Source organism: Bactrocera neohumeralis, chromosome 2 (assembly GCF_024586455.1).
Source record: "Bactrocera neohumeralis isolate Rockhampton chromosome 2, APGP_CSIRO_Bneo_wtdbg2-racon-allhic-juicebox.fasta_v2, whole genome shotgun sequence".
Classification (NCBI taxonomy): domain Eukaryota; kingdom Metazoa; phylum Arthropoda; class Insecta; order Diptera; family Tephritidae; genus Bactrocera; species Bactrocera neohumeralis.
The window spans coordinates 61,532,376-61,559,139 of NC_065919.1; the positions used below are offsets into that span (position 1 = coordinate 61,532,376).

The window sequence follows — 26,764 nt, forward strand, 5'->3', positions numbered from 1 at the left end:
ATTTCGACCGAATATATGAAACGCTCAAAGTACTTCGAAAGTTTTGAGTTTGATGGTATATGCATATAGTTAAATGATTTATTTGTGACAGAATATTAAAGCAAATAAATAACATACGCCAACCGAAAATGAACACGCTCTTGCTGTTTCGTCCTACCTGCAACCGAATTCAATTATCATGCAACATACTTGTAGAACTTATTTGTCTACACAATTTGCGAGTCAACTTAAAACACACTGTAATTTAATTTTCCCAAGCAAAGAGTTACACTCACATTTTCGGTTACACACAATTCAGGCAAATATTTAGTCACACACAGCCAAGTTTCAGTAAATATGTTGCTAAATTCACAGTTGTTTCTTTTCCATTTCAGATTTCTTAAATGTAATACCGAGGTAGACGTCCTTGCTGGCTAGCACTTTGCGGTTGCACTACTACGAATAATAATGTTACTACCGAAAGTCACCAAAAGCTGCACTTGCGTACGGCACACATCGAAAAACAACTGCTATACAGAGGATGACAAAATGACTTTGAACACACGTAATGAGGACACGCATATTGAGCTGTTTAACACACTCAATCAAGCTTCGTCAAGTATACTAAAAGTAAGAGCTTTCTGAAACCAAACAATTATATCATTGGTTCGGTGAGGATGCGACAAAATATCGTACATATCGTAATAGGCGCACAAAAACCGTGTGATCTGTACGTTACCCGTGCGTTCTCACTAAAAACCCGATTTTCAATTCGGCTCTTATTATTTGGTACTATTTATTTTATATTTATAAAAGCCAGCTGTTCTATCAAAGAAACGAAAGATTAATTTATTTTCATTAACATCAAACAAATACTATATAAATGAACTAGCAGCTCGCCCGGCTTCACACGGGTATTCCACAATCATTTCCAAAGTTATAATTTTGTACACACTCTCCCACACATACTTTCTCGTTTCTGCTGGAGGTCATTAAAAATAAGTAAAATGAAGAAAATTAGAACATGAAAGTATATTTTTTTGTATTATTATTTTTATTTTTTTTTTTGTAAAAAGGTCTTTACTATGTAGCTTACTTTCTCTACTCGTGCAAAATAATTTATTGAATCAGAGCTTCCCTGTAAAAGATATTTGATGTTAATTTATTTTATAGCAGCAAGATAAATTGAATTTCGGGACCTCCGAGCCGCGATAGACCAAAATACAGTTGGCCATGAGTAAAACTTTCTTTTCGTAGGTCAATCCCTACTAATTTAAAAATTTAGCCTTGAGGCTTATTTGTAGTTAGAGCGAAAGATGCTTTCACCGGAAATTGAAGCCGTTTAAATGGGATTGTTAGATCACTTAGGATCATCTGAATCCCCGGTACATGAGCTAGTTAACCAGCTGCTGAGCCGGTGATAATAGTTGCTACCAGGTTGATCAATAAGTTTTGTCGTTTGACAAGAAAAGCACATTTTTATGATTCAAAATACGCTTTATTATTCAGTATAATCTCCTGGATCATTAAGACACTTGCTCCAACGATCCTCCAATCTGTGGATCCCATCCTTGAAGTGAGAATCCGGAAGGTCTGCAAAATACGCTTCAACAGCCGTTATGACCTCTTCATTTGATGAAAAACATTTGCCACGCATAAATTTTTTGTGTTCTGGAAACCAATGGAAGTCGCCGGAGACCAAATCTGGTGAATATGGTGGATGCTCCAACAATTCGAACTTCAATTCATGGATTTTAGCCATTGTCAAAATGCTCTTGTGACACGGTGGATTATACTGATGAAAAAGGATTTTTTGCTTCTGCAACCCGGGTCTTTTTTCACGAATTTTTTCCTCAACTGGTCCAAAGGTTGCAATAATATTAAAATCTAATTGTTTCACCAGTTTGCAAGTAATGCACAAACAAAATTCCCCTCGCATCCAAAAAAAAATGATGCCATAACCTTCTTGGCTGATTTCCGGACACGAACTCGTTTCGAAGCCGAACAACCAGGCTTACACCACTCTTTAGCCTCTTGTTTTGATTCAAGATCCTTGATATAGAGCCAAATCTCATCCATAGTGATGAAACGACGCACAAAATATATTTTGGCTATGGTTTCTAGTGTTGATGTGCTTTTTGGAAGTCCTTCACGTGGATCGTCTTTACGGCTTGTACGACCACGTTTAAATTCAGCAATCCATATTTCTACTGTTCCAATTGTAGGTGAACAATCATTATACACTTTTAACATTCGTTCGTAATTTCTTTCGGTGTTACAGTCCAACAATGTTGATATTTTTTACTAATGTGATCAGGGTGTTCATGCTGTAATGAACGCAAAACAGGATATTGATGAAACTTGGTACATTTAAGAAGGTTAAAAGATGGGCTTGAACAAAATGGCACCGAAAACCTATAAAGTGTCATTAAAGATATTAACTTTTAAGGGATCGCATTAGGGAGAGGCATTTTTACGCCATTTTTTGAAAAGCATATCATGTATATATCCCCGCCCAGTGCTGCTAATTTTGTACATATCTCGGAAATCTATAACTTTTCCAAACTCTATAAATTCGTTTCCTTCAGGCATTTTCATATACAGTTCAAAAATGGAAGAAATCGGAACAATGTTGAAAGAATTTTATCACGATTGAAAATGGACTTATGGACCAAAACCATATCTCAGGAATTTTATCGACGCCTTATTTAATCTGATGCCTTCTCTTAATTGATGATCGGAATAAAACATTGTATTTGAAAAATATTAAAACAAAATAATGACACGGCACTACTAATTGCTCTGAACGACAAAACACTAAATGGCTCGTGAATGAATTGACAGATACTTCACATTCATATGACAGAATTGAGAACAAAAGTAGCTATGCCTTCTCTTATCGAACGATAAAACATATTGAACAACTTGGTAGATATTAACCTTGACAATCTAGTAGATTAGAACCCTGGACATCTGGATAGCAAGCATCAGCTTGGAGGCTAATGGAAAATAACAGGTGGCGCAAAAATTACCTTTCGATGTTTTTTTGAAAATTAAAAACTTTTTTAAAAAATTAAAAACTTTGATTCTGCTTGTGGATTATTTTTATTTGGCCTCTTAAATTTTTTTTACACCAAGTCAAAATAGATTATTTGTCCTGGAGAATGGCATTTTCCATCACAGAACTTCCGGCGATAGGTCCTCACATTCTTAACGGATATTGTCTTTAAGAGCTGCAAGAGTCTGAGGCTTGTTGAAATAAACCCGCGACTTCAAAAAGCCCCACAAAAAAGTCTGGAGCGGTCAAATCAGGCGATCTTGCTGGCTAGTGAAAATCTCCAAAAGAGGAGATTAGGCGCCCGAGAAATTCATCCTTCAGCATATCGGTTGTGGCACGCAGTGTAGCTTACCATTGTTTATTTACGTGTATTTCGCATGTGTTTACTACACAAATGTCAAAACAGAACTGACATTAGATGTCAATTGCAAAATTTATAGCATTTTCTGATCATCTTCTGACTTTTGCGCCAAACTGTATAATGGTAGAAGAATAAGTATTTTCGTATTTTGTCACTATATAATATATCGTTGCAGTCGTACTAAGTATATATCTCCAGTGCTACCAATCACATTGTATCACACCATATAGTGTTGGAAAGTTGAGATCTTAAAATTCATTTAATCAAAAAAATTAAATTCGGGGAAGTTGAAAAAAAGTTACAGCTGTTCAAAAATGAGTGAAAATAATAAAGAAATTCGCAATATTTCGAAGTTTTTCTATAAAAAAGGGAAGAATGGCACGCAAGCCACCAATAAAATTTGTGAAGTTTACGGAGACGATCCTGTATCAGTTCGTGTAGCACAACAATGGTTCACCCGCTTCCGTTCAGGAAATTTTGCTGATGTTTTACGCCGATGGAATAACGTCTCTTGTGGAAAAATGGCAAAAATCTGTCGATCAAAATATTACATATTTGTTTATTTATTGATTATTGAAATACCTATTAAAACGAAAGAAGTTAAAATTTGATTAAAAATACGAAAAGACTTTTTCGACTACCCAATATTATCAATTAAATAACTAAACTCTATAACTCAGGTCAAATACTAAGTTCATATTTGCTTCTGCTAGTATGTCGCATGACATTGGCAGAAATTGTTGCGATTGTACGATTTCTTATTTTTTTTCCTTAACAACCAATTATTCATTAAATGAAATAGTTATAAAGAGCAAAACAAGAATTGCTACAGAAAGGATGGCTCCTAGGTCCAGTCGGTTTAATGTTCCTTTAGAGTTTCCTGACATTGGAATACTGAGGAGTATTTAAAATTGCTCTGAGGAGATAAAAGCTTATAACAGGTTCTTCTGTAGATGAATAGCGGTATTAAAAATATTGTAGATTTGTACCAACCACCTACTTAAACATTTTGTACGCATGGAAGACGCTAAGCCCCCGACTTAGTTACTTCGTTGATTTTGAGATTCTGCTTTATTCCAATTTAATTAAAAGTAGGAAACCGAAATTTAGTTCCTGGTCAAACTGGAATTTCAAATTTTATACCTAGATAACGGCTCTACAGAAAACATTTATTATTCAGCAAATTTGGGAGTTATAGGTTAAAATGCTGTCAGAATGTTATACTGCTCGCAGGATATTTTGTGAGCGCATGCGAATCGAATTTATGGCTAAGTGTCGGCATTCTGCAAAATAATTAATGCTCCGAAGTGGCAATTAGCAGCGGCAGCAAGAACAAGCAGCGTTTCAACACCAACAGGCAATCCGTTTCTAATCTAATAACAAATCAATCACCGATTACAACCGCCACAATGCAATCAATAAGTTGGCCAGAGCAGCAGCTGGTCGAACAGCGATTTAGAAGTAAAACCAACAAATCGAAAAAAAACTTTCAAGGGCTTTTAATGGTTTGAATGATAGCCAACTGCATTGTCCCCTGTGCTGAAATGCAATCAGCTGAACAACAGAAAGTGAGATGAATTCCCAAGTTTTAAATTTTTTTGCGTATACCATGAATAGAATAGAATTCTATTATGACAGCAAAAGCTATCCGATTATGTGATACGTGTTCGATGCGCTTACTTCAATTTACAGCAGACATTTTGGACAATGATTGCTTTTCGGTTTGACAAATTAAAAGTGTAATTGGATATGCAAAACTTTGAATAAATGGTTTCACTTGCTTGAAGGCATGGTCGAGTACCCTGCCACATGAAAGAGAAGACTATCGAAGTACCCTCGTAAATCTGTATAAAAATAAACAGGGCATCACAGCAAATCTTTGTCTTGTTTATAAATATTATCTGACAAAAGTTACCCATTGTAAAATAAAATAAATAATCTCTATATCCATTTACCACCAAAGGTCTTCCAATTTGCCAATTTGTCTCATAAAAAAAGTGAATTTGATTTGCGTTTAACTAATCCTGGTCATTAAATATATTCAGTGCCCTTGACGCAACAAATTGATTAATGCCGATTCTGAGCGGTTATACATTATTCTCCTCCTTTTTATTAATTCATCTGTTATCCATTTTCTCCATCAGGGCCTGGGAATTTGAAAGCTTAGAACGAATTCAGCATCCGGGTAAGGTGATGTTTATCCAAAAGGTGCAAGAAGGCTTGAAGCTACCTCTGTGGCTCTTCTTCAGTGAATGGTTCAATGGAAAGTGAGCATCTAAGAGGAGTTTCAAGGACTCCTCGCTGCTCGTGGTCCAACCACTATCCGCATTCCTCGGATACCAAACTGGTGTAGGACTTTTTGCTAGAATGCGCTTAAAGCGTGAGGACCCGTGACTGCCATCAACACTCTCTTGGCTTTTTTAACACGGATTTGTGAACAACCTGCCTTATAAAACACCAAATCGTCGATAGACCACTTTTACGGGCTTTGTACAGATTATTCTGCTCAAAGGTTTGATCTCCGTTGGCCCTGTTGTCCACCACTGCTTTTAAGAGCAGTCCAACAAACAGAGCTGAAAGCCTATACGAGCTCATTAATCGTACCGGTGGATAGGTTAGATCGGTATTATGCAGTACGCGCGAGTTTTAACCGCTATTACTAATGCACATTTGCCAGTTTTAAAAAGATTTCAATTAAGCTAATGACGAAAAGTCACTCTACTTATTCCCTACTTTTGTTGTAGTGCTAAGAGGAGTTAGTGCGAAGTTCATAGAGAAAAGGAAATATCGATGTATATGTTATGTCATTTTACAAGTAAGTTTATTCGTTTGTGCTTTTAAAATACTGGATATCTCATTAACTAGATATAGACGATCGCTGTTCTATTTCTGATTCAGTAATTTGGAACAGCAACACTCATACATACACATGTCTATATTTCTGTTTACTTTTGTATTTACAAATTTCACTTCCCTTTCATAACCGAGGGAAAAGATCAAAAAGACTTCTTGTCGGCTACCGAAGCTAGCTCATTTCGGCTAATTAAATAATTAGGCGCCTCATTTGTGGTTGACTCTTATTGTACTTGCTGTCTTTCATAGTGTACTTGGCCTACTTTTAATGCTCTTTTGCAGCTGCCACAGCCATTTTAAATTATATTTGCACAATTAGAGGCGAAAGCAAGCTAACCAATTACGAATTTTTATGCAAACATGGCTCGTTTTCATTAGGCTGTGTTTTAGAGGATTTGCCTACCTCAATTAATGAAAGCTGTGAAATGTTGTAACATACAAGTAAGGAAAGGCTAAGTTCGGGTCTAACTGAACATTTTATACACTTGCACTTTCCAGAAAATCCGAGAAATTCCTTCAGGTAAATATCGGAATTGGGGATAGTATTGACCCGATTTTATTTAATTCTTTGAAAGTTCGAAAATCTTTATATTAGGTATACATATAAGACTCAAGGAAGTATTGACCCGATTCAACATAATTTTGCTACACAGAGAAACGATTATGAGGAGAAGATTTTCTCTAAATTTTAACTGTGTATACCATACATTGATCGATATTTTCGGTCAAAAGTCAACTATAGATACCAGAGTCCACATTTCCGATATTTGGGCACTATAACTACGCAATAAATTATTGCAGCTATTTGACGTGCATTTTATTCAATAATTGGGACTTATACATTTTTAGAAACTATAATGAGAAAACCCATTACCCACCTCTCTCTTAATACTTAACTGTTTCACATATGTATATACGAATCTTTAAATAAATTTAATTGTAAAATATTGATAAAATACACTTGTGTTTTTAATAGAAACCACAATATCGAAAGTCAAACAAAATCTTTATATTTCTAACAAATATTAACCATCAAATGTGCATTTATGTATATAAGGATGTACGCGTGCACATTTCACAAACATAGCTTGTCTTTTATATTTCGGAATTGGAAAAAAAAACAACTTTTAATCATCGAAAACCGCTATATTATTTTCAAAATATTCTCCATTAAGGCCTAAACTCTCTTGCATGCGTTGGAACCAAATTTGCCAAAGAACTTTTGTCACTCTGATTGAGGTATATCCAAAACATGCCTTTTGAATGCATCAACCGTCTCTTCAGGTGTCGAAAAATATTGACTACTTAGTTTATTTTTTACGAACGGAAATATAAAAGAAGTCAAGAAGTGCAAAGTCAGAATTATATGGAAGACGACTCATCAAATGGATGTTTTGAGTGTATGTATCATCACCTGTCACCATGTCATAGATGTATTTCGAAGAACCACTCTCGTATTTTATTAACATTTCTTTCGACCAATCGACACGGACGAAAATGTTCGCGATTTACTTCCATTTATTGGTCGAGAAGAATATTTTAAGTTACTGTAAACAACACGAAGAGCGCTTGTATGTCAAAATTTTTTGAATATGCGTAGCATCAAAAATATCAAAATTGTCTCACATTTACACAACAGTTCGTTGGGGTGCGCAGTAGTACTTACCGTGAGCTTCACTGAACCACAGAGCATTTGCAACTAATATCCTATATATTAGGCAGTGTATGAGTAATTATAGTAGAGGTGTAGATAAAATTGCTGGGATTACAATTCGCTGGTAGACATTTTACACATTTAGGTATTTTATAAGCATTGATTCCTCAAAGTTGCAAGAGTAAGAAATATTTGGTTGCACCCGACCTTAACTCTTCCTTACTTGTTTGTTCTGTATTAGTTTCTACTTCTATAAAAGAACTTAGGCACAAGTCCGGTCGACAATTACGATTTCTGATGAGCCGTACCGAGGTGTCTCGCAGATAGCATGGAAGATAGCATTATGGAGATTCACGATCTCGTACTGTCTAGCTATTGATGGAAACGCGAGATAACAGATTTTGCTGAAAATAATTTTTCAGCAGTCTTTTTCGCTGTTTGATCTCAATTCGTTTTTGCTTAGTTTCGTGGACATGGATGAAGCAGGAAGCAGCTGGTAATCCACCAAACAACAAGCAGAAGCGGTCAAAATAGGCGATTATTCCCCAAGGAAGTCTAAGACTGCTCTATCGGCCAAAAAGCAGGTGGTCACCAGCAATTTCTAACATTTTTAGAAAAAAATTAATTGATGTGCTAAGCATTTATAGGAACGCCTTCCGAAAAGCAAAAAAGTTTTCCCGTTTTTTTTTGGGGCCGTCGCCCTGGGCGCAACGTCTTGGGGCGGCAAAACGATCTTCGGTGTTTTTCAATATTCAGAAAAATACTTCAACAAGTTTTTTTACAAAATTTATTGTAAAAGATAAAGAGTTGTACACTCACAATGTAGTAATCTGAATAACAATAAATAAAAATTCCAGCAAATTGTGCCAAAAGTGTACAAGATATAGGGCGAAAATGGGTTTTTTCTATGGCTTTTTATTTAATTTACTATCAATTTCCTCAAAAACCGTATTGTAAGAAGTTTGGACCTTCAGAACTTGCGTGGCTTCTTGTTCCTAAATTTTATACTATATACCTAATATCGAAGATATTTTGTAAAAATTCATTTTTGTTCGAATCACCTCATGAAACTTGTAGGTAGGTAGATAAGTTGAAGCTACGCCACTGTGTCTGGCGATTATTTTTCGTTGGTAAACGACGCTTTACCGCCGATTTAAGACACCGACTTTGTGTTTTCTTAATAGCTTGTCATCGTCTTCTTATCCAGTCAAAGAACAGCACCCATGAAATCGGCAGATATTCTTTTTATGTAGCTACGCTTCAATTTTATTTTATGTTCGGTGCTACAGGACGTATGAGCAACGTAACATTTTTGGCGCTAGCGTGTGTATGGATGTGTTCGTGTGCATTTAGTAGTCTCTATACATTTTTAATATAAGTCACAATGCATAAACTTTATTTTATTCGAAGATCTTTGAAATTTATCGCAAAATTGCTCTAACGCTTAACGAAGAGCAGCATATATATAAATATCAATATATTAGAATCTCGTTAGGTGTTCCCTATAATTGTCAGGCATTCGCAGAACACACAGTTCAGAGACATTCTGCTTAATATTACGGGAAAACAATTTTCATGCACATGTCTTTTAAGCCCCATTTAATGTCCCTTCGCTGCTGCCTTTCGTTCTTATTCGCAACAATAACTCTTACGAAATTGCTATGGTCAGTGTCTCAAATGCGTTCTACATAACATATGCATACAATATTTACTACATACAAATAACAAATATCTCATAAAGCGCTGCAGAAGAGTCACATAAGAAATAATTTCAGCTGTAGACCTAGCAAGAGGCATAAAAGTCAGCAGCCGGTGGTGGGTATATCGGCTCTTCATTTGCCGCAACATTTACGCTGTTCATGAATAAGACAAATGCGGCATTCCAAGGTCCAAGCAGTTCATGCAACGCTATCGTTACTTTGTCTCAGCTGTTCCCCTTTCTTCTTCAATAAAGTTGTAAAAATTGAGTAGTGCAAGGCAACACCGAGAATGTGCACCTCATGTGCATATGATATATTCCCTGGCAGATATGCTACTTTAAGTTTGTAGAAATTTTATAGAAAATAAATAATAAAAGTTTTAAGAGAATTTGCGGTTTAAAAAACATTAGTGTGGAAAATTTGGTTCAACTTCTTCAAGTTTGATTCGTTTAATTAGATGTATAATAATTATGACTTTTTAAGGTTTTGATTCCTCAATAAATTTGCAATGATCAAAATTTCTTACTTTGGCATCATATCGTTGAGAAATTGTAAATTTAGCTATATTTTAATTTATTTTTAATAACTGGAAACACAATCTCATTATAGAAGATATTTTAAAATATTTATTGTTTGTCAAATATGACCTTTCCCCCGCTTCTAACCCTCACTTCAGCAAAATAAACACTAAAAGTTTTTCTAGTTGTAATAGTAAACTATCTCATGGCTTTGACAATTAAATTTTTCCTCTTTCAGGCTTTAGTAAGTATGGTGGCGGCTACTAAACTACAATCTATAAAATCTATGTTTTCTGTCGTCCATCCGGACTAAGGTTAAGGAAACTCGGACTATCTAAGTTAAAACAAACGCACAGGATCTCATATCGCCATAAGATTTTGTAGTAAATGCAGTCCTAAAGCTGACTGATCCTTAAGCTTCGGTACTACAGCCCATTAGACAGAAACAAAACTTTGTTTTCATTATCCTACCAATAGAGTATTGCTTTTAAGACCCTGAAAAAACCTTTCAGCCAAAATCAGTTTTAGATATTTTGAAAGTCCAGAACTGGCTTAAGCCTTTAGATGATTGTCCAAGATACAAAAGTATCCTTGATGTAATATAAAGTACCGTCATTTTAAAATTAACTGCTTCGATTTCGCATATGTAAACTTATTACGTGTTTATTTCCCACTTTCTTAAGATACTACACATTTCACTTCCATCCTATAATGTATATATATATACATATCTTACGTATAAACACTCACACTTGCAAAGTACTTTGAGGCTAAAACACACTTGAAGCTCAAAGTGTTATTAGCTTCTCAATAATCCTTTAATTACAAGTACTTGAGCTTTTGAAAACTTGAATATTTGTATGTGTGGTTGTGACCATGTGCAAGAAATGGCAAGCACTTAACCGCTACATGCGGTTTGTGGCCTGATAACTACTAAATGAACATGAAATCAAAAAAAAAACAACTGCAATTATGCAGTAGAGGGCAATTACAGTAAGGCAATCATGCGTCATTCAACGGAGAGAAGAAGAATTAAAACATAGTGGTGAAGATATAAAAAAGCAGTTTAAAATGCAGCAGCAATAGAAAGAAAAATGATATAAGAAATGGCAGTAAACTTACGAAGGTAACCGAATAAATCTGGTTGCTTACAAAGTTTCAAAAATAAAGTTCTTATTTGCTGTATTTATTCATCAAGCTTTTCAGAGTGGCAGTTGGCCTTCTTTATGATAAGGACCGTCTAGAATTTTCAAAAAGTTATTTTACGATTTTTGGCTCAAATTGCAACTTAGACTCACAAAACCATTACGCAATTGGCAGAAAGTGAAAAAAATTTGTTTCTGGTCTAATACGCGGTAGTGTCAAGCCGTTTGAAAGAGCGTACGAAATATTTCTTTGTGAATATTGAAATATTTTTGTAAGCAATACACTGCCAGTTTCGGATTATAATTTAACCGTTTTTACAAGGCTGGCATTTTGCTAAAAATTTTTAAATAGCTAAAAAAACAAAATATGTGCAATTTTTGCGCAGATTGCTAGTACTATCGTTGCCAGAGATACCTTCTTTGAAAAAGATGAACCCCAAAGGTGAATATTAAAGTTTTTTATACACATATATGCAAGCCGGAAGAATAGAAATTTTTTTCCAGTACTCTAAACTCTACTAGAATAAATTGTGAAAATTACGTCTGTTTGAGGGCTCTAGACTAGATTACCTCTTTTTTGAGATTCAAAGTAACTTCGCCAGAAAATTTTTATTGCATAGTTATACAAACAGCAATTTTAGTTCTTTACTTTAACCTCCGTTCTTCTCGAGCCACCCTTGTATTTCCCACCAGTCGTTGTCGTAGTAAAGCAAATCTCTTTTGTTTTTGCTATTGTGAGCACACCTGACCGACAATGCATCAGTGCTGTCACGCTTATCGATTTGCCAATTGTTGCACACAGCAGTTTGAAAATAAAAGCAATAAATATGTACTTTCAAACACATAAATAAATGCACACCTGTCTGCAAACTGGTCATAATTTCAAGGCTAACTCAAGCAATGCAAAGGAATTCAGCACATTCGAGGAGTGGATTTTGCTGACAGTATAAGCCTATTCTGAGCGAGTATACGAGAGTGCTGCAAAAGTAACAACAAGCATTAGTAGCCCTAAACAGAGCACATGCGTATAGAATCAAAACATTACCCACACCAACATGCTGTTACGCCTCTCTTGACACGGCCACCATTCGTTTTCGAAATGAACGTCAACTGAAGGCGCATATTGAACGCTTGCGCTTTGCATTTTCGAACTCACAATTCACGTTTACGATATTAACAGACACAAACTCGCGGCGTGCAAAGCTAAACAGCAGCAGAAATAACATCAACAGCAGTTAGTGGCAACAACACACACAACTTTTGCACAATCCGTTTCTCCGCGGCGGCTGGTTTGTTTGTTCTCTGCAAGGTGTTGTTTAGACGCTAGCGGCTATAGTTCATGTTAGTCCGTTGAGCTCTACGCACGTGTCCGCTACGCGCTCGCTCGCGCTCAATTCGTACGTCGAATTCGACGTTAATATCTCACAGAATTTACGCTTATGGATTTGCAACAAAATAATTACTTAAAACAAGTAAAGAAGGTCTCTAAGTTCGGGTATAAGCGAAAATGTCAGGAAAGTACCTTCAGCTACCAGGTTGTTCAATAAGTTTTGTCTTTTGATAAGAAAAACACAATCTTATGATTCAAAATACACTTTATTATTCAGTATAATCTCCTTGATCATTAAGGCACTTGCTCCAATGATCCTCCAATCTGTGGACTCCATCCCTGAAGTGAGAATCCGGAAGTTCTGCAAAATACGCTTCAACAGCCGTCACGACCTCTTCATTTGATGAAAAACGCTTGCCACACATACATTTTTTGTGTTCTGGAAACCAACGGAGGTCGCCGGGAACCAAATCTGGTGAATATGGTGGATGCTCCAACAATTCGAACTTTAATTCATGGATTTTAGCCATTTTCAAAATGTTCTTGTGACACGGTGGATTATCCTGATGAAAAAGGATATTTTGCTTTTGCAAACCGGGTTTTTTCACGAATTTTTTCCTTCAACTGGTCCAAAGGTTGCAATAATATTCAAAATGAATAGTTTTACCAGTTTGTAAGTAATCCACAAACAAAAATCCCCTCGCATCCTAAAAAACTGATGCAATAACCTTCTTGGCCTTCGAAACCGAACAACCAGGTTTACATCACTCTTTAGCCTCTTGTTTTTATTCAGGATCATGGTGATAGACCAAAATCTCATCCACAGTGATGAATTGATGCACAAACTCCACCTTGTCTTTTTTAAAACGCTCCAAATATTGCTGAGGAAGTCGCTTTGAATGTGTTTTTGTTCCATTGTTACAGCTTTCTTAAACTCAAAATTTTACTTAAAATATAGCTCCCACTGCCTAATGAGATGAGTAGAGTATCTACTATGTCGCTCTCAGTCAATCGACGATCTTCCAATACAATATCCTGTATTTTGGCTATGATTTTTGGTGTTAATGCCCTTTTTTGAAGTCCTGCACGTGGATCGTCTTCAAGGCTTGTACGAACCCATGTTTCAATTCAGCAATCCATTTTTCTACTGTTCTAATTGTTGCTGAACAATCATTATCACTTTTAACAGTCATTCATGAATTTCTTTCGGTGTTACACCTTCCAAAAATAAAATTTTATCACTGCACGATATTAAATTTTTTCCATTGTAAAAAAATACTCTGAAACGGCGACAGTAAATGACTTGTAAATGATATGTGTGATATAGTACGTGATATGAAGAGTGTACAAAAAAACAACACCCTCTCTTATCGAACAACAAAACTTATTGAACAACCTGAACTTGGTACCATTACCATAATTACTGATTCAGTTAAAGAAATTAACCAAAAGCTTCACCATTACAGCAGTTTGGGAAGGAAAGGACAATTGTGTTCAGCATTCTACCAATTGAATAATGAATTTAGTAGCCTTTCGATGTTTTGAAAATCCCAGATTAGCCCAACCCCTTTAGTATTTTATCTGTGGAAATGACATTTAAAATAAATATAGATAAATCAATTTAAAATATATATAAATAAACAAAAGACAACTGAAAAGACAACAAATAGGTACGAAATACAATGTAAAAATTTAAAAAGATTATAAGCCGGATGACTTCATTGTATACATGGCGTATGCGTAACAGTTTTGAATATGATACTAACTTGAAAACCAGCACTGAAAATCCATAAAATAACAAGTATAAAAGAGCACTTAAATCTTAATTAATGCATAGAGAACTAAATTTTTGCAATGGGGTTTAAAGTGTAGAACACTCATAGTAGAATTATAGATAAAGTGCTTCCGGCTTCACTTTATCTATAATTCTACTATGATTTAAAAAAAAACTTTAAAAGGTACTGATAACGTCCAGCATGCTGATATGTCTATTATTTTAGACAGTGTTATCATCATGTTTTGAAATCCTGAAAACATAAGGATCTCGCTTGCTTCTGGTAACAGTTCTTCAAATCAAATTTTGTCAGAAAGAACGTAACAACAACGGTTAAAACAAGTCAATAAGGTTTTAACAGTATAAACGTTTAGATTTTGCTTAGATTGCGCTTGCGGGGAACCGACATTTTTAAACTTATTGAACCACTTAATATTCAATATTTTTAGCAACTCTTGTCACATTGTGTCAGAAATAACTATTTGTCATTGCAACACACGGCAGCCATAATCCTTCCCACAATGAAAGCCAATTATCTTTGTCCATACAGCTTTAGTTCACCTGCTATATTTTGCTTTCTAATAATTTTTGGGTGTTTCTTACTTTGAAATTTGCCAACCTTTCCGCCTTCGGTATTATTTGTGCTGCCACTTGTTGTTTGTGCTTATTCTACTCGTTGTTTCATTCCTTTAGTTTCCGTGGAATTGAGTGGAATACTTGGAACTGTTGTGCCTTTTAATCATATCTTCATTAACTTCAAATTATGGGCGACTGCTGTGCGCAAATAAAGATGTATGCCTTTCAAGGTTGAGCCACACACACAAGCACGCACAGATTTTCGCCAGAGAATGAAGGAGACCACATCAAAAACTTGACAAACTTCTCTCGTGCTCAGCGATGAGTTTTGCTAAGATTTAGGCAAGGTGTATTTCCTTTGATCACAAAATTTCCTTTCAGAAATTTGACCAGACAAAAGCAACCAAAATTTCCAAAAGAGTATATATAATATAGAGAGCGTTAAGGAGAATTTATAGGACAATATGGTTATTATGTTAAATGACACTGAATGATAAGACGACTTCTGTTAAAGCTTTAAGTAGCCTTCAATGCTATGAAAGCTGCTGACTTTGTACTTGTGACCCTGAAATAAATACGAGTGCTAAAGGCAGATTTTGTTGTCACTTTAAAATCCCGTTTGTTTGTTTCTTTTGTATAGTATATATGAACTTAAAAAGGGAAAAGAAGCATTATTGAGCAAAACCGTAAATGTATGTAGATATATACTAGTATATAAAATGAAATTATGTACGGAAATATCAGCAACATAAAACCAAACAACAAATACATATATTAATATATCTATGTATGTGATATACATATTTATATAACTACACACACATTCCTACTCGCATTTATAAGGGAAATGAATTGGTAAATTATGTGGTGAGGTTTGGAAGTTTATTTTAAAAAAGTACTCCTACATAATCGATTACTATTTAGAAAAAATCGATGAAATAAAGAAAAACTATTGTATGGGCATCAAAATGAAGAGGATGTGTAAAATATCATAAATAATTAAACACTATTTCCCATTTTTCGACACATTTAATATTATAACAATAATAATTGAGCAATTTTTTTGTGAGTGTTAGAATAAACAATTATTTAAACAGGGAATGGCGGTTAAGAAATATAAACGACGAAGAGCAATGTGATTTCGTAGCTTTTGAAGCTCTGAAAAACTGAATTGCATGAATTTTCTCTTCAGCGTATTTTCCTTGAAAGCTTTTAAGTTTTCAAAGTCTAAAGAACTAATGGATATATGTAGCTCACCTAAAGCAAAGTAAATATTTTTTACTTGCAACAGAAAAGTTGTTACAACTGATTGTGGTGTTATTGTAGTATATTACTTGTGAAAAATAAAGAAGTGGTGTACTGTTAGCCTTTGGGCGTAATTGAAGTCTACAGTAAATGTCAACAAGTCAGCAAGTTCACGCTTGTGGAAGTGACAAGTCAAGCCCCATAGCGGTTGTCAAACGAAACAAATAGCTTTAAACAACAAAATTTGAAAACGTCCACATGAGCATCTGTTATATATGGATCACTGGGCTGGTGGCCGGCACTAAATAAAGAATATAATATCAGAAAATTATATAGAATTCAGAAGACAGCCTGTGCAGGAGTTACCATGGCATTTTAGTCAGTACATGCTCCTGCACCAACCTCCAACAGACATTTTCATACGGAAAAAGGTAACATTTTCTGCCATTAGCATTAAGGAGATTTGGTGGTTGGAACGGATGGAGAAGAAGTGAAAAAGGGAGAAGAATACTACTTCGATCTAAACCGACGGTCCACTGCACTGTGGTTAATCTAGATATCTCTATATCTTTCCTTACACTATGCACTCTGTGAGTGCCCAGCTCTATCACAAATTATACATCGAACGGAAACCATCAGCTACCAAACTTTGAATGTCTCTCTACAAAACGCAAAACGGAGATAGAGGACCTTACTTCGCAATAGTCTACTTGGTCCGAAGTAGCACCTATTGGCAAGAGTTATTCTGCGTTAAATTCCGAGGTTGACATTGTCGTTGGTGTTAATGCTGCTTCGAAGTTAGATATTTCGTTTTACCCTCGTTCACTGTCAAACCCATTTGAGATGCTTTCTTATCCTGTCTGGAGAAAGCAGAACTAACGGCACGGGTGTTGAGGCCAATGATATCAATATCGTCGGCATACGCCAGCGATATGTACAATCTTATAGAAGATTTTAGCTGCTCGATTAAGTTCTGCAGCACGAATTATTTTCTCCAGCATCAGATAGAAAAAGTCGCATGATAGGGAGGCCCCTTGTCTGAAAACTCGTTTGGTTTCGAGCGGCTCAGAGATGTCAATTTACATAACTGTATTAATTTCGCGGGGATACCAAATTCAAACATAGAGGTGTAAAAGCAGATCCTTTTCGTGCTGTCAAACAACTCTAAAACCGGTGAAGAAGTGGTGCGTGTCGACTTTCTTTCCACGAGTTTTTTTGCAAAATATGGCACATGGTGAATAACTGGTCAGTTGTTGATTTTCTAGGGCTGAAACCATACTCCAATCAATTTGTTGACGGTGGGCTTTAATCTTTCACACAATACGGTCAATAGAGCCTTATACGCGAATTTGAGGAGACTTAACCCACGGTAGCTGGCGCAGATTGTGGCGTCTCCCCTTTTTCTTTTGGGCAGAGTACACTTAAATTCCAATCGTTGGGCATGCTTTCGTCCAACCATATTTTACAAAGAAGCTGATGCATGCTCCTTATCAGTTCCTCGCCGCCGTGTTTATATAGCTCGGCTGGCCCCGCCGCTTTGCTGTTCTTCAGACAAGTAATTGCTATTCGAACTTCCTCATGGTCGGGCAATGAAACATCTGCTCAATCGTCATCAATTGAGTAATCGGGTTCGCCTTCTCCTTGCGTTATGCTTTTACTGCCATTCAGCAGGCTGGAAAAGTGTTCCCTTCATAATTTTAGTATGCCCTGAGCATCAGTCACTAGATCCCCTCTGAGGGTCCTACAAGAGTATTTTCCGGTCTTGAAACCTTCTGTTAGTCGCCGCATCTTTTCGTAGAATTTTCGAGCATTACCCGTGTCGGCCAGCTTATCAAGCTTTTCGTACTCACGCATTTCGGCCTCTTTCTTTTTCTGTCTGCAAATGCGTCTCGCTTCCCTCTTCAACTCTCGGTATCTATCCCATCTCGCACGTGTTGTGGTCGATTGTAACGTTGCGAGGGAAGCTCCGACTTATGGAACCAAAAGTCATTTAGGAACATCAAAATTTCCTACCTAAAAAATCGTTTGATTAAAAAATGCAAATCGAAGAATTTCACTTAAAACTGACAAATTATGCGCTCAAAAAATACTAAAAGATGAGTTCGAGCCACCAACACTTAATTACACAATTACCAAGCCATTGCAATTATAACAATAATGATAGCGTATACATAAGCATGCACTGTGAGTTTTATTTGCAATCATTGCAGTTTATTCTCTTAAGCGCTACAAAATTGCAAACTAAGCTCGAAATGTGGAAATAAAGTTGGATATCACAGAAATATAAAGTGCGTACTCTTTGCTTACAGAAACACAGAAAGCAATGTTAAAATGAGATTGTACCGCCCAAGAGTAAGCTCTAGATCTACATAAAAAATAAAGATACGGAATAGATATATGCATAAAATGTTTGCAAGCAATGTGTAAATTTTTATTGCGGCTATTGCTTTTGCTTCTGTTTGGGTTCATCACAATAATAACTACAAATAAACAGGCTCCGATAGCCACCGAAATCACCCACAGTACGCGGAAGCAAACGCTTTGGCAAAGGCAAATGTGCAAATAGGGTAAAGAAGTAAATTTTGAAGTCTGATAAGCAAGCGCTCACTGGCTTTAGAAGCTATTAAACTAAAGTACAAAAGAAGCCATAGAGGATGCAATAAATAAGGCAGGAAAGGGAAGTACATGGTCGTAAAGCGAGCTGATTTTTAAAAAATATATTTAAAGCGCTCCTGCCATGAAAATTTTGTTAAGAAATTTTCATTAAAAAATTTTATTTTCTGTGGCTGAGGAGAGGAGACAACAGGACCTGTATCTTGTATTGATTTTTATCTTTTTTGTTAGGTGATATTCTTTCAGCCTATTATAAGAATGAGTGGGAAGAACAACTCCTTTTTATGCTAGGCAACACTGATGACACTCCGAAAAATCTTCATAAATTATTTATTTGTTAATGTCTTTTTAAAAAGCGGTCCACTAACAACTCAATCTGTAATTCGAAAAATTCTAAACTTTCTCTTTACATGGACTTCGGAACATATACCATCCTTACTTGTTTCTTACATGAAGTTATTCCCAATATTATTCGCTCTTTTTATATTTTTATTGCTACTTTCAACTTTTTGTTGGCATGTCGAAACATTTCAAAAGTATTAAGACTACTCACATACGCAGGCTCTTACACAGCGAACAAGCAAGGCTATGAGGCAATGCGGCAAAGCATCCGTCCCAGAAATGGCAATAAAATAATCGAGCTTTCGAGTAGATTATTTGGCCAGCCTACATTTCAATCGGCTTCACCCCTAAACTCATTTGGCGAACAAACGAACGACTGGAGGTCCCTTAGGTTCAACTGTTTACTACCAGAAGACATGCATGCAGACAGCCGAAAATGTAATCTACTAAAGCATCTATTATCTCTTTTTCTCCCTCGAATATTTTGTGGAAATATTTAAGAACAAATCGCTAACCCTTTCCCATACACCACCGAACTATTTCGGGACCAATGCTGGATACATATGCCAGTGCAACGCACAACCGCTGCCTGATTTTCACCACAAACACTTTCGGCACCGGCAGCCACATGATGGGTGGCACTTCCGTTCCTTGGCGGCTTTACACCCTTCTTATCATGCCCTTTTGGCGACTGTGGCTTGCAACCAAACATAAACGAACGTCGCTGACGGGTGATGGGTGTGTGCTTGCAATCACGCTTCTAGCTGAGCAGCGACTGCGACGTTTGTGGCACAAGCAATATAAGACTAATGCTGGCCATTAATTCGAGTAAAGCTAGAGAAGGTTAGAATTGAGTGTGACTCTTTGAGCATCATAATCAAATGCATTGAGCATAATGAAGCAGTACCAACTGAGGTGTCGAAAGGGCCATTATAGCGAGCAGGGTGTTGAAAGTTGCAGTCTTTCTCATTGATAAGCATATACGCCCAGCAAGCAAGATTTTTCTATTCTATTCCATTTTGTCACTTTGCGTTTCATTTCAATTTGTAGGTGTGTATTTTTGTAGAGAAAGGGTAAGAAGCAATACGCGATTCGAAAGTTATACGCATGAAGGAGTACGAGTCCCCAAGTTCCAAAACATCCGAAGGAACAACACGACAGCATGACAGTGATACACAAAGTGAGAACGGGGAAGAAGAGTGCCAAAGATGGCAAAAAAGATGCTAGTATAGCTGGTGTAGATAAACAAAATCACCTAAAGCTATTTCCTCCGTGAAAAATGTTTACCAAGGCAGCGGCGGTAGATAAGCACCGATAAAGGATTGCGACGCATTTCAGGCGTGTCTGCGAACAAACTAGAAGAAAACCCAACAAATAAGGACTAAAAAAATAATATCACATTTATTTACACACAACAGCCACTCCGAGAAAGTGTAAATTGGTGGAAATCCTGCATCCTTTTCTATCCACTTGTAAATCTTGATGTTCTGGTTTGTAATTGCAAATTGCGCTTCTTTATTTAATCTCTCAGCAGTTGACACTCTGCTATTAGGACAATAAAATAGTGTCAGAAAATAGAATGATAAATGAAATGTAACCACTGCTGAGTTCTACAACAATAGCAAATATAATATATTATACTTATATAAACATACAGATGAATTTATTTCCGGAGTTGATAAAATTGCTTGGAGTCGCTCAATTGTTTAGGCGGATAAGGAATTCAAAATAAATGTTAACTGCAATAAGGAATTCAATTCGGTTATTATCTTGTCATACAGAAGAAGTGAGTGATCTTTTTTAGACTTGGGTTGATAAGGAAGAGAGGTACATCATGGGGGTAGTCTTTCTTTAAAATGGTTACTGTTAGGCGATAATTTGTTTATGTTGGAACATCTTAGCCCGACGAAAGTAAACTAGCTCAGGAATTTTTCCTATCTTTGAGCACTCTTCAAAGCGCAAAAATTAAACATAAAAAGATACTTCTGTGAAAGCAGTTAAAGTGAAATAATCAATTGTTATTTTATCTCAGTTTATGAGAATTTACTAGTGCTTATTCGAGTCGCTTCTATTAAAAGCTTCAAGAATCGATGAAAACTAAACGTGTGTGTCACTTTTTGCTAAATATGTTATCCTACAATCCGTGATTTTCATTCATTTACGAACGAGTCATCGAAAATTGAACTCAACCATCTGAGACGAAGCAGCGGCCAACATTTGTAAGAGATAGTCTTCAAAAAATAAACCTCAAAAAATGTTCTTTCGAATGATAATAAACATTTTGTGCTACTTTCGCTTTCCTTTTCCTTCATTTCAACCTAATCTTCTCCATTGACTGATTTTTACAAAAAAAGTAGCAGAATATTTTAAAGAAAAGCAAAATATTTCATTAATCATCAATTTTTAATTTGCCGCCTTCAATGCAGTCTTTACCAGATGTAATAAACTTAACGATTTTTTTGGTTCTCGAAACACTTTTCATAAGCACTTTTTGGATGGCCTTCAGCCCCTTCAGCGTTCATCTTTTCGATCGAGTGAAAACGTGCTCCACGGAGCGGTAAATATCAGTTTGGGGAACAAGAAAAAATAACGCGGAGCCTAATCTGGTGAATACGGTGTTTGATTGATGGTACGGATATGCAATGCGTTTTTGGACCAAAAAGGCCTGCATATGATTATTGTACGAGTAGTACTCTATATGAGATTTATGGGAGTTACAATAGCTGCTTGTTCAATTTAAAGCCAGTCTTTACTTTCATATTAAAGAGTCTGGACTATAGACATTTCTTTGTCACATTTTTTTCTTCTCTGTTCTTATTACTTTATTTTCAGTAGTGTTCAAGTTATTTAAGATATGAAAAATATACCTGCTAAAGCTATCTCATAATCCATTCTTGAATTAGTTGTTCTTGTTTAATGGCGACATTGGAACATTGATTGCATCTTCATTCCAAATTGTTTTCCACAATCAGTCCAGTCGGACTTAATTGAAATCTTGTAATATTATGAGTTATGGAATTTTTCGACAACCTTTTTGACCCTTCGGTAACTTTCAGAAGAGCGTTAAGACGCAAATCAAGCTGAGGGACTTTTAAACTTCGGTGAAATGATTTTTTATAAAAATAAATGCATCTACTTTAAATCCTTCAGAACTATGATATTAATAATATTAGAATTATGTTTTAAACTATACCATTATACCAGTTAAATGTATGTATGTATATCTCTATCTCCTTCTAATATATTTCTCATATATGAGAGAAACTAAGTCATAAAAGCTGTTTTTGGTAATAATTCGACTCTAGCGATACCTAGCGTTATATAACACTAAAATTTTCTTTTTATGTTCAATATTCTTATACTATTTACTAGTGATAAAAATGATTTTTACAAACTTGTTACAGTGAAGACCTACCAATTTTAATATTAAATGGGTTAAAATAATAAATCACAAACAATTAAATTAAAGCAAAGAAGTGCTTAAAGGGTCAGTAGAGTAATCTGGTCTGTTTTTTTGACATTTTTTTCATAGAAATTTTTATTCTACAATAGAACTTTTTCCACATATCATGAGGTTTATCGTGGAGTGTATAAACAAATTCTTTTGAAATTTTTTGATGACAACTGTCGGAGAAAAGTCTGGGTGAATGAGATGTGTTTTTTCACTGGCGGACACGATTTCTCATGTTTGAATCATCTGAAACACAAAAACCCAATTTGTTCTTAAAAAGTACGTAATTGCTTATCGTACCTACTAGAATCATGAACAAATGTTGATAAATAAAAAGCAATTAACGTTTTTTTTTTAATTTTTCCCCATGTTTTTTTACATAAATTTTGTCATAACATTGTCAATAAATTATAAAAAATGTATGGACGCCTTCCAATGGTAAAGTTGGTTTCTACATTAATTCTAAGGGTACAAGGCACCAGAAAATGCCAAAAAAAATAGAAAGATTGAAAAAAGACTACTCTACTGACCCCTTAATTAAACATTTAAAACAGTTATTAGCAAATAGTAAAAAAATGTAAATTGCTTCCACCAACAGAGCTTTCTCAGAAAAGTCTCCGATAGCGATTTAAAAGCCATAAGAAGCTCTTTCATTTATTATGATTTTTGAGTGTTTATCATCAATAACTTTACTTTACAAAAACAAAACTGAATACAAATGCTTTTATATAGTGGTTTGAATATTACATAACAAGATATGTAAGCATATATATGTATATAATATGTAGATATATACCGACTTTATAGTTAGACCCAAAGTTGAACGTATATATGTATATGTACAATACGTGCAACTCCGAGGTGTCACTTTATTTCATTTTCATTACCACACTTTATTACTTTATTTTTCCTGCCACCTTTTTCGAGCATTTTATATTTGCCAATTATTTCCCTCATTATAAAAAGCCAACGATAACTAATTACATAGGGGAGCAGAGTAATTGGAAGAAAGAGAAAATCAACAAAAAAGAAGAAAAGTATTGCCTTGGCCAAGTGGTGCAAGTGTTGTTGCCCGGTGTGTGCTGGTGGCATTGGCAATATTTGCGCTTCTCATTTGAGTCCTTTGGGAGTTGTGTGTGTTGGGCGGTGTGTAAGTGTATGTTTGTGGGCGCTAGCTAAGCAAGAAAATGAAATGCCAAGTAAAATTAACAACAAGCAAAATACACACATGCATACACGCACGCAGAAGACGTCGACACCAGTAGTGGCTAGCAATTGAGCTGCAAAATAACTTAACACATCGCCAGAAAGTGAGCAATGAGCATTAAGGATTATTTTCAGGAGCTTCAAGAAAAACCTCGAGCTACAAACAATGCAGCCAACAACAGCAACAATATACGTAATAATTGGGCCTTTGGTGTCGATAGTAAACTACTACGAAAACAAACTACAAAACTTTAATAACAATAATAGTAACAGTTAATGTTGGAACTCGCCAGCGCTTTTGTTGCCTTTATATTGGATTAGTTCTTTTTTGCAGTTGCGAGCGCTTAACTTATAAATTTCAGGGGTGGGATGCAACACAAAAACTCAAGGCTTTACTTTTTAAATTTCTGCTGGTAGAGCAGGTTATAATTAATATGCTGTGGCAATCAACCGCAAGAATCGCTTCGCATATAATTGGAGCAGTTAATGCCCTCTTGTGAAGTAGCTTACCTCCCATTTAGCGAAAAAACGTATGCTTCTATGTGACTCTAGCATATATTTTAAGAGGTTACAGGAGAGTAGACAATTTTTTTATTTAGAAATCTGTACATATTTTACTGAAAAGAACTAACGAGGCTTATAAAACTGTCTTCCTGAAATAAGCGACGGAGAGATGACAGTTTGACTACGAGGAAGAATGGAAGAGAATGGTAGGAAGCTAGGTTCTCACGCTCTGTCATACTATCTTTAAGATAATTTATGGGAGATGTATTATTATGAAGATATGCTTTCAGATGCCACATCAAAGTATCAGAAATCTCAAAACAATTTCTCCATAATGAAAGAACAGACCTTAGATGATGGCGTTCTAACTATATTTCCAAAAATGAAACCATAGAGGTGTAAATTTGTAAAAGAAGGAAAAGGAGAAGAAAAGATAATGTTTTTACACTGATTTGATTTACGGAAGTTTTGCAAGGTAGGAGGTTCATTTAAGTATAAATTCCTCAGTACGAATTTCGTATTGATGTTGATATTACATATATTGTCGACTAATACGATCTTATCAGATTACAACTAAACTTGAAAAACTGAAATGATGTAGAGACATAACACAATACATATTCCGAGCTGATTTGAAATATATAGAATCTAATGACCACCCGAATTTCTATAGTAGCACCTACCCTTAATACACTTGACTAAGTATCCCTAACGTTTATATTTCTGTATTTTTCATTATTCGACTTATTTCTACATATTTATGCCAACAGATTTTGTGTTACGTAAATCATCACGTTGAGCTTGACAAGATGGCCGACAAAGGTAATGCTCGAAAATTCTACGAAAGGATGCGGCGACTAACAGAAGGTTTCAAGACCGGAGCATACTCTTGTAGAACCCCCAAAGGTGATCTAGTAACCGATGTTCAGAGCATTCTGAAATTATGGAAGGAACATCTCTCCAGCCTGCTGAATGGCAGTGAAAGCATTACGCCAAGAGAAGGCGAACCCGATTACCCAATTGATCACGATGGAGCAGACGTTCCATTGCCCGAACATGAAGAAGTTTGAATAGCAATTACCCGTCTGAAGAACAACAAAGCGGCGGGAGCTGATGGATTGCCGACAGAGGTATTCAAACACGGCGGCGAAGAACTGATAAGGAGCATGTATCAACTCCTTTGTAGAATATGGACGGACGAAAGCTTCCACAAAGATTGGAATTTAAGTGTGCTCTGCCCAATCCACAAAAAGGGAGACCCCACGATCTGCGCCTACTACCGTGGGATAAGTCTCCTCAACATCGCGTATAAGGTTCTATCGAGCTTATTGTGTGAAAAATTAAAGCCCACCATCCACAAACTGATTGGACTTTATAAGTGTGGCTTTTGGCCTGGAAAATCCACAACCGATCCACACCATGCCCAAATTTTGGAAAAGACCCGTGAAAAGATGATCGACACCACCTCTTCGTCGATTTTAAAGCTGCTTTTGACGGAATGAAAAGGATCTGCCTTAATGCCGCTATGTCTGAATTTGGTATTCCCGTAAAACTAATACGGCTGTGTAAACAGACGTTGAGCAACACCAAAAGTTTCGTCAGGATCGGGAAGGAAGGCGACTTCATTTCGTGTGACTTCTTCAATATACTGCTGCAGAAAATAATTCGAGCTGCAGAACTTAAAAGAGAAGGTAGCATCTTCTATAAGAGTGTACAGCTGCTGGCGTACGCCGACAATATTGATGTCATTGGCCTCAACACCCGCGCCGTTAGTTCTGCTTTCTCAGCAGAAAAGAGAGATGTTACATAAAGATATGATGAAAATGAATGAAATTCTGAAAAAATTTTGGTTACGTCTGTTTAGAGGTAAGACATTTCAAGCAACATTAGAGGCTACCATGGCAATTTAAATTTTAAAAACAATTGATATGTAAACGTTTGCAGTAACATGATTTAAAGTTTAAGTTGCTGTACTTATTGCATTTAAAAATCCATGTAATCAGTTATTTTTAAATAAAAACTAGGGTTTGTTAAGAAAGAAGTAAAATAAAACAGTTCGTCTTGTTTATTTGTGACTCTGAAAGGCTGCCTATATTGAGAACTTCAACAATGAGAGAAAATATATAAATCTCGAAGCAAGCTATTGATGATTTTTAACCGAAAATAACCTAAAAAACAATTGAGTTTCAACACTATTTCCTAATCATTATAGTTGTCTGACAAAAAAATATTGGAAGAAATACATACAATTTAACCCTTTTTGATATCGTTTTTCCTTAAGTTGCATTAATAAATTCTTTAATATGCGACAATTATGTTATGATAAGTAAATTTGGATACATATTGTGTCAACCAGTTTCCTCCTATCCCACAAACGCCTTTTCCATAAGCCCCTAGACACTTATAAAACGGCACGCTCAGGCTGCAAATGAAAACGAAACTTTACTTAATGTGA

The 26,764-nt window shown here is 35.8% G+C and overlaps 1 protein-coding gene across 1 annotated transcript; it reads left to right on the forward strand.

Moving 5' to 3' along the window:
- Window positions 1-282: 282 nt before the first annotated feature.
- LOC126762422 (uncharacterized) lies at window positions 283-26,342 on the forward strand. Its single transcript, XM_050479146.1, has 2 exons — window positions 283-609; window positions 25,080-26,342. The coding sequence occupies exons 1-2, from the start codon at window positions 448-450 to the stop codon at window positions 25,377-25,379; spliced, it is 462 nt and encodes a 153-aa protein (XP_050335103.1). The 5' UTR covers window positions 283-447; the 3' UTR covers window positions 25,380-26,342.
- Window positions 26,343-26,764: the final 422 nt, after the last annotated feature.

Bases quoted from the DNA above. Each gene is read 5' to 3' on its own strand.
- LOC126762422 (XM_050479146.1), top strand. From the start codon at position 448: ATGTTACTACCGAAAGTCACCAAAAGCTGCACTTGCGTACGGCACACA. The intron at 610-25,079 runs GTAAGAGCTTTC...TTATGCCAACAG, and splicing joins CTTCGTCAAGTATACTAAAA to ATTTTGTGTTACGTAAATCA.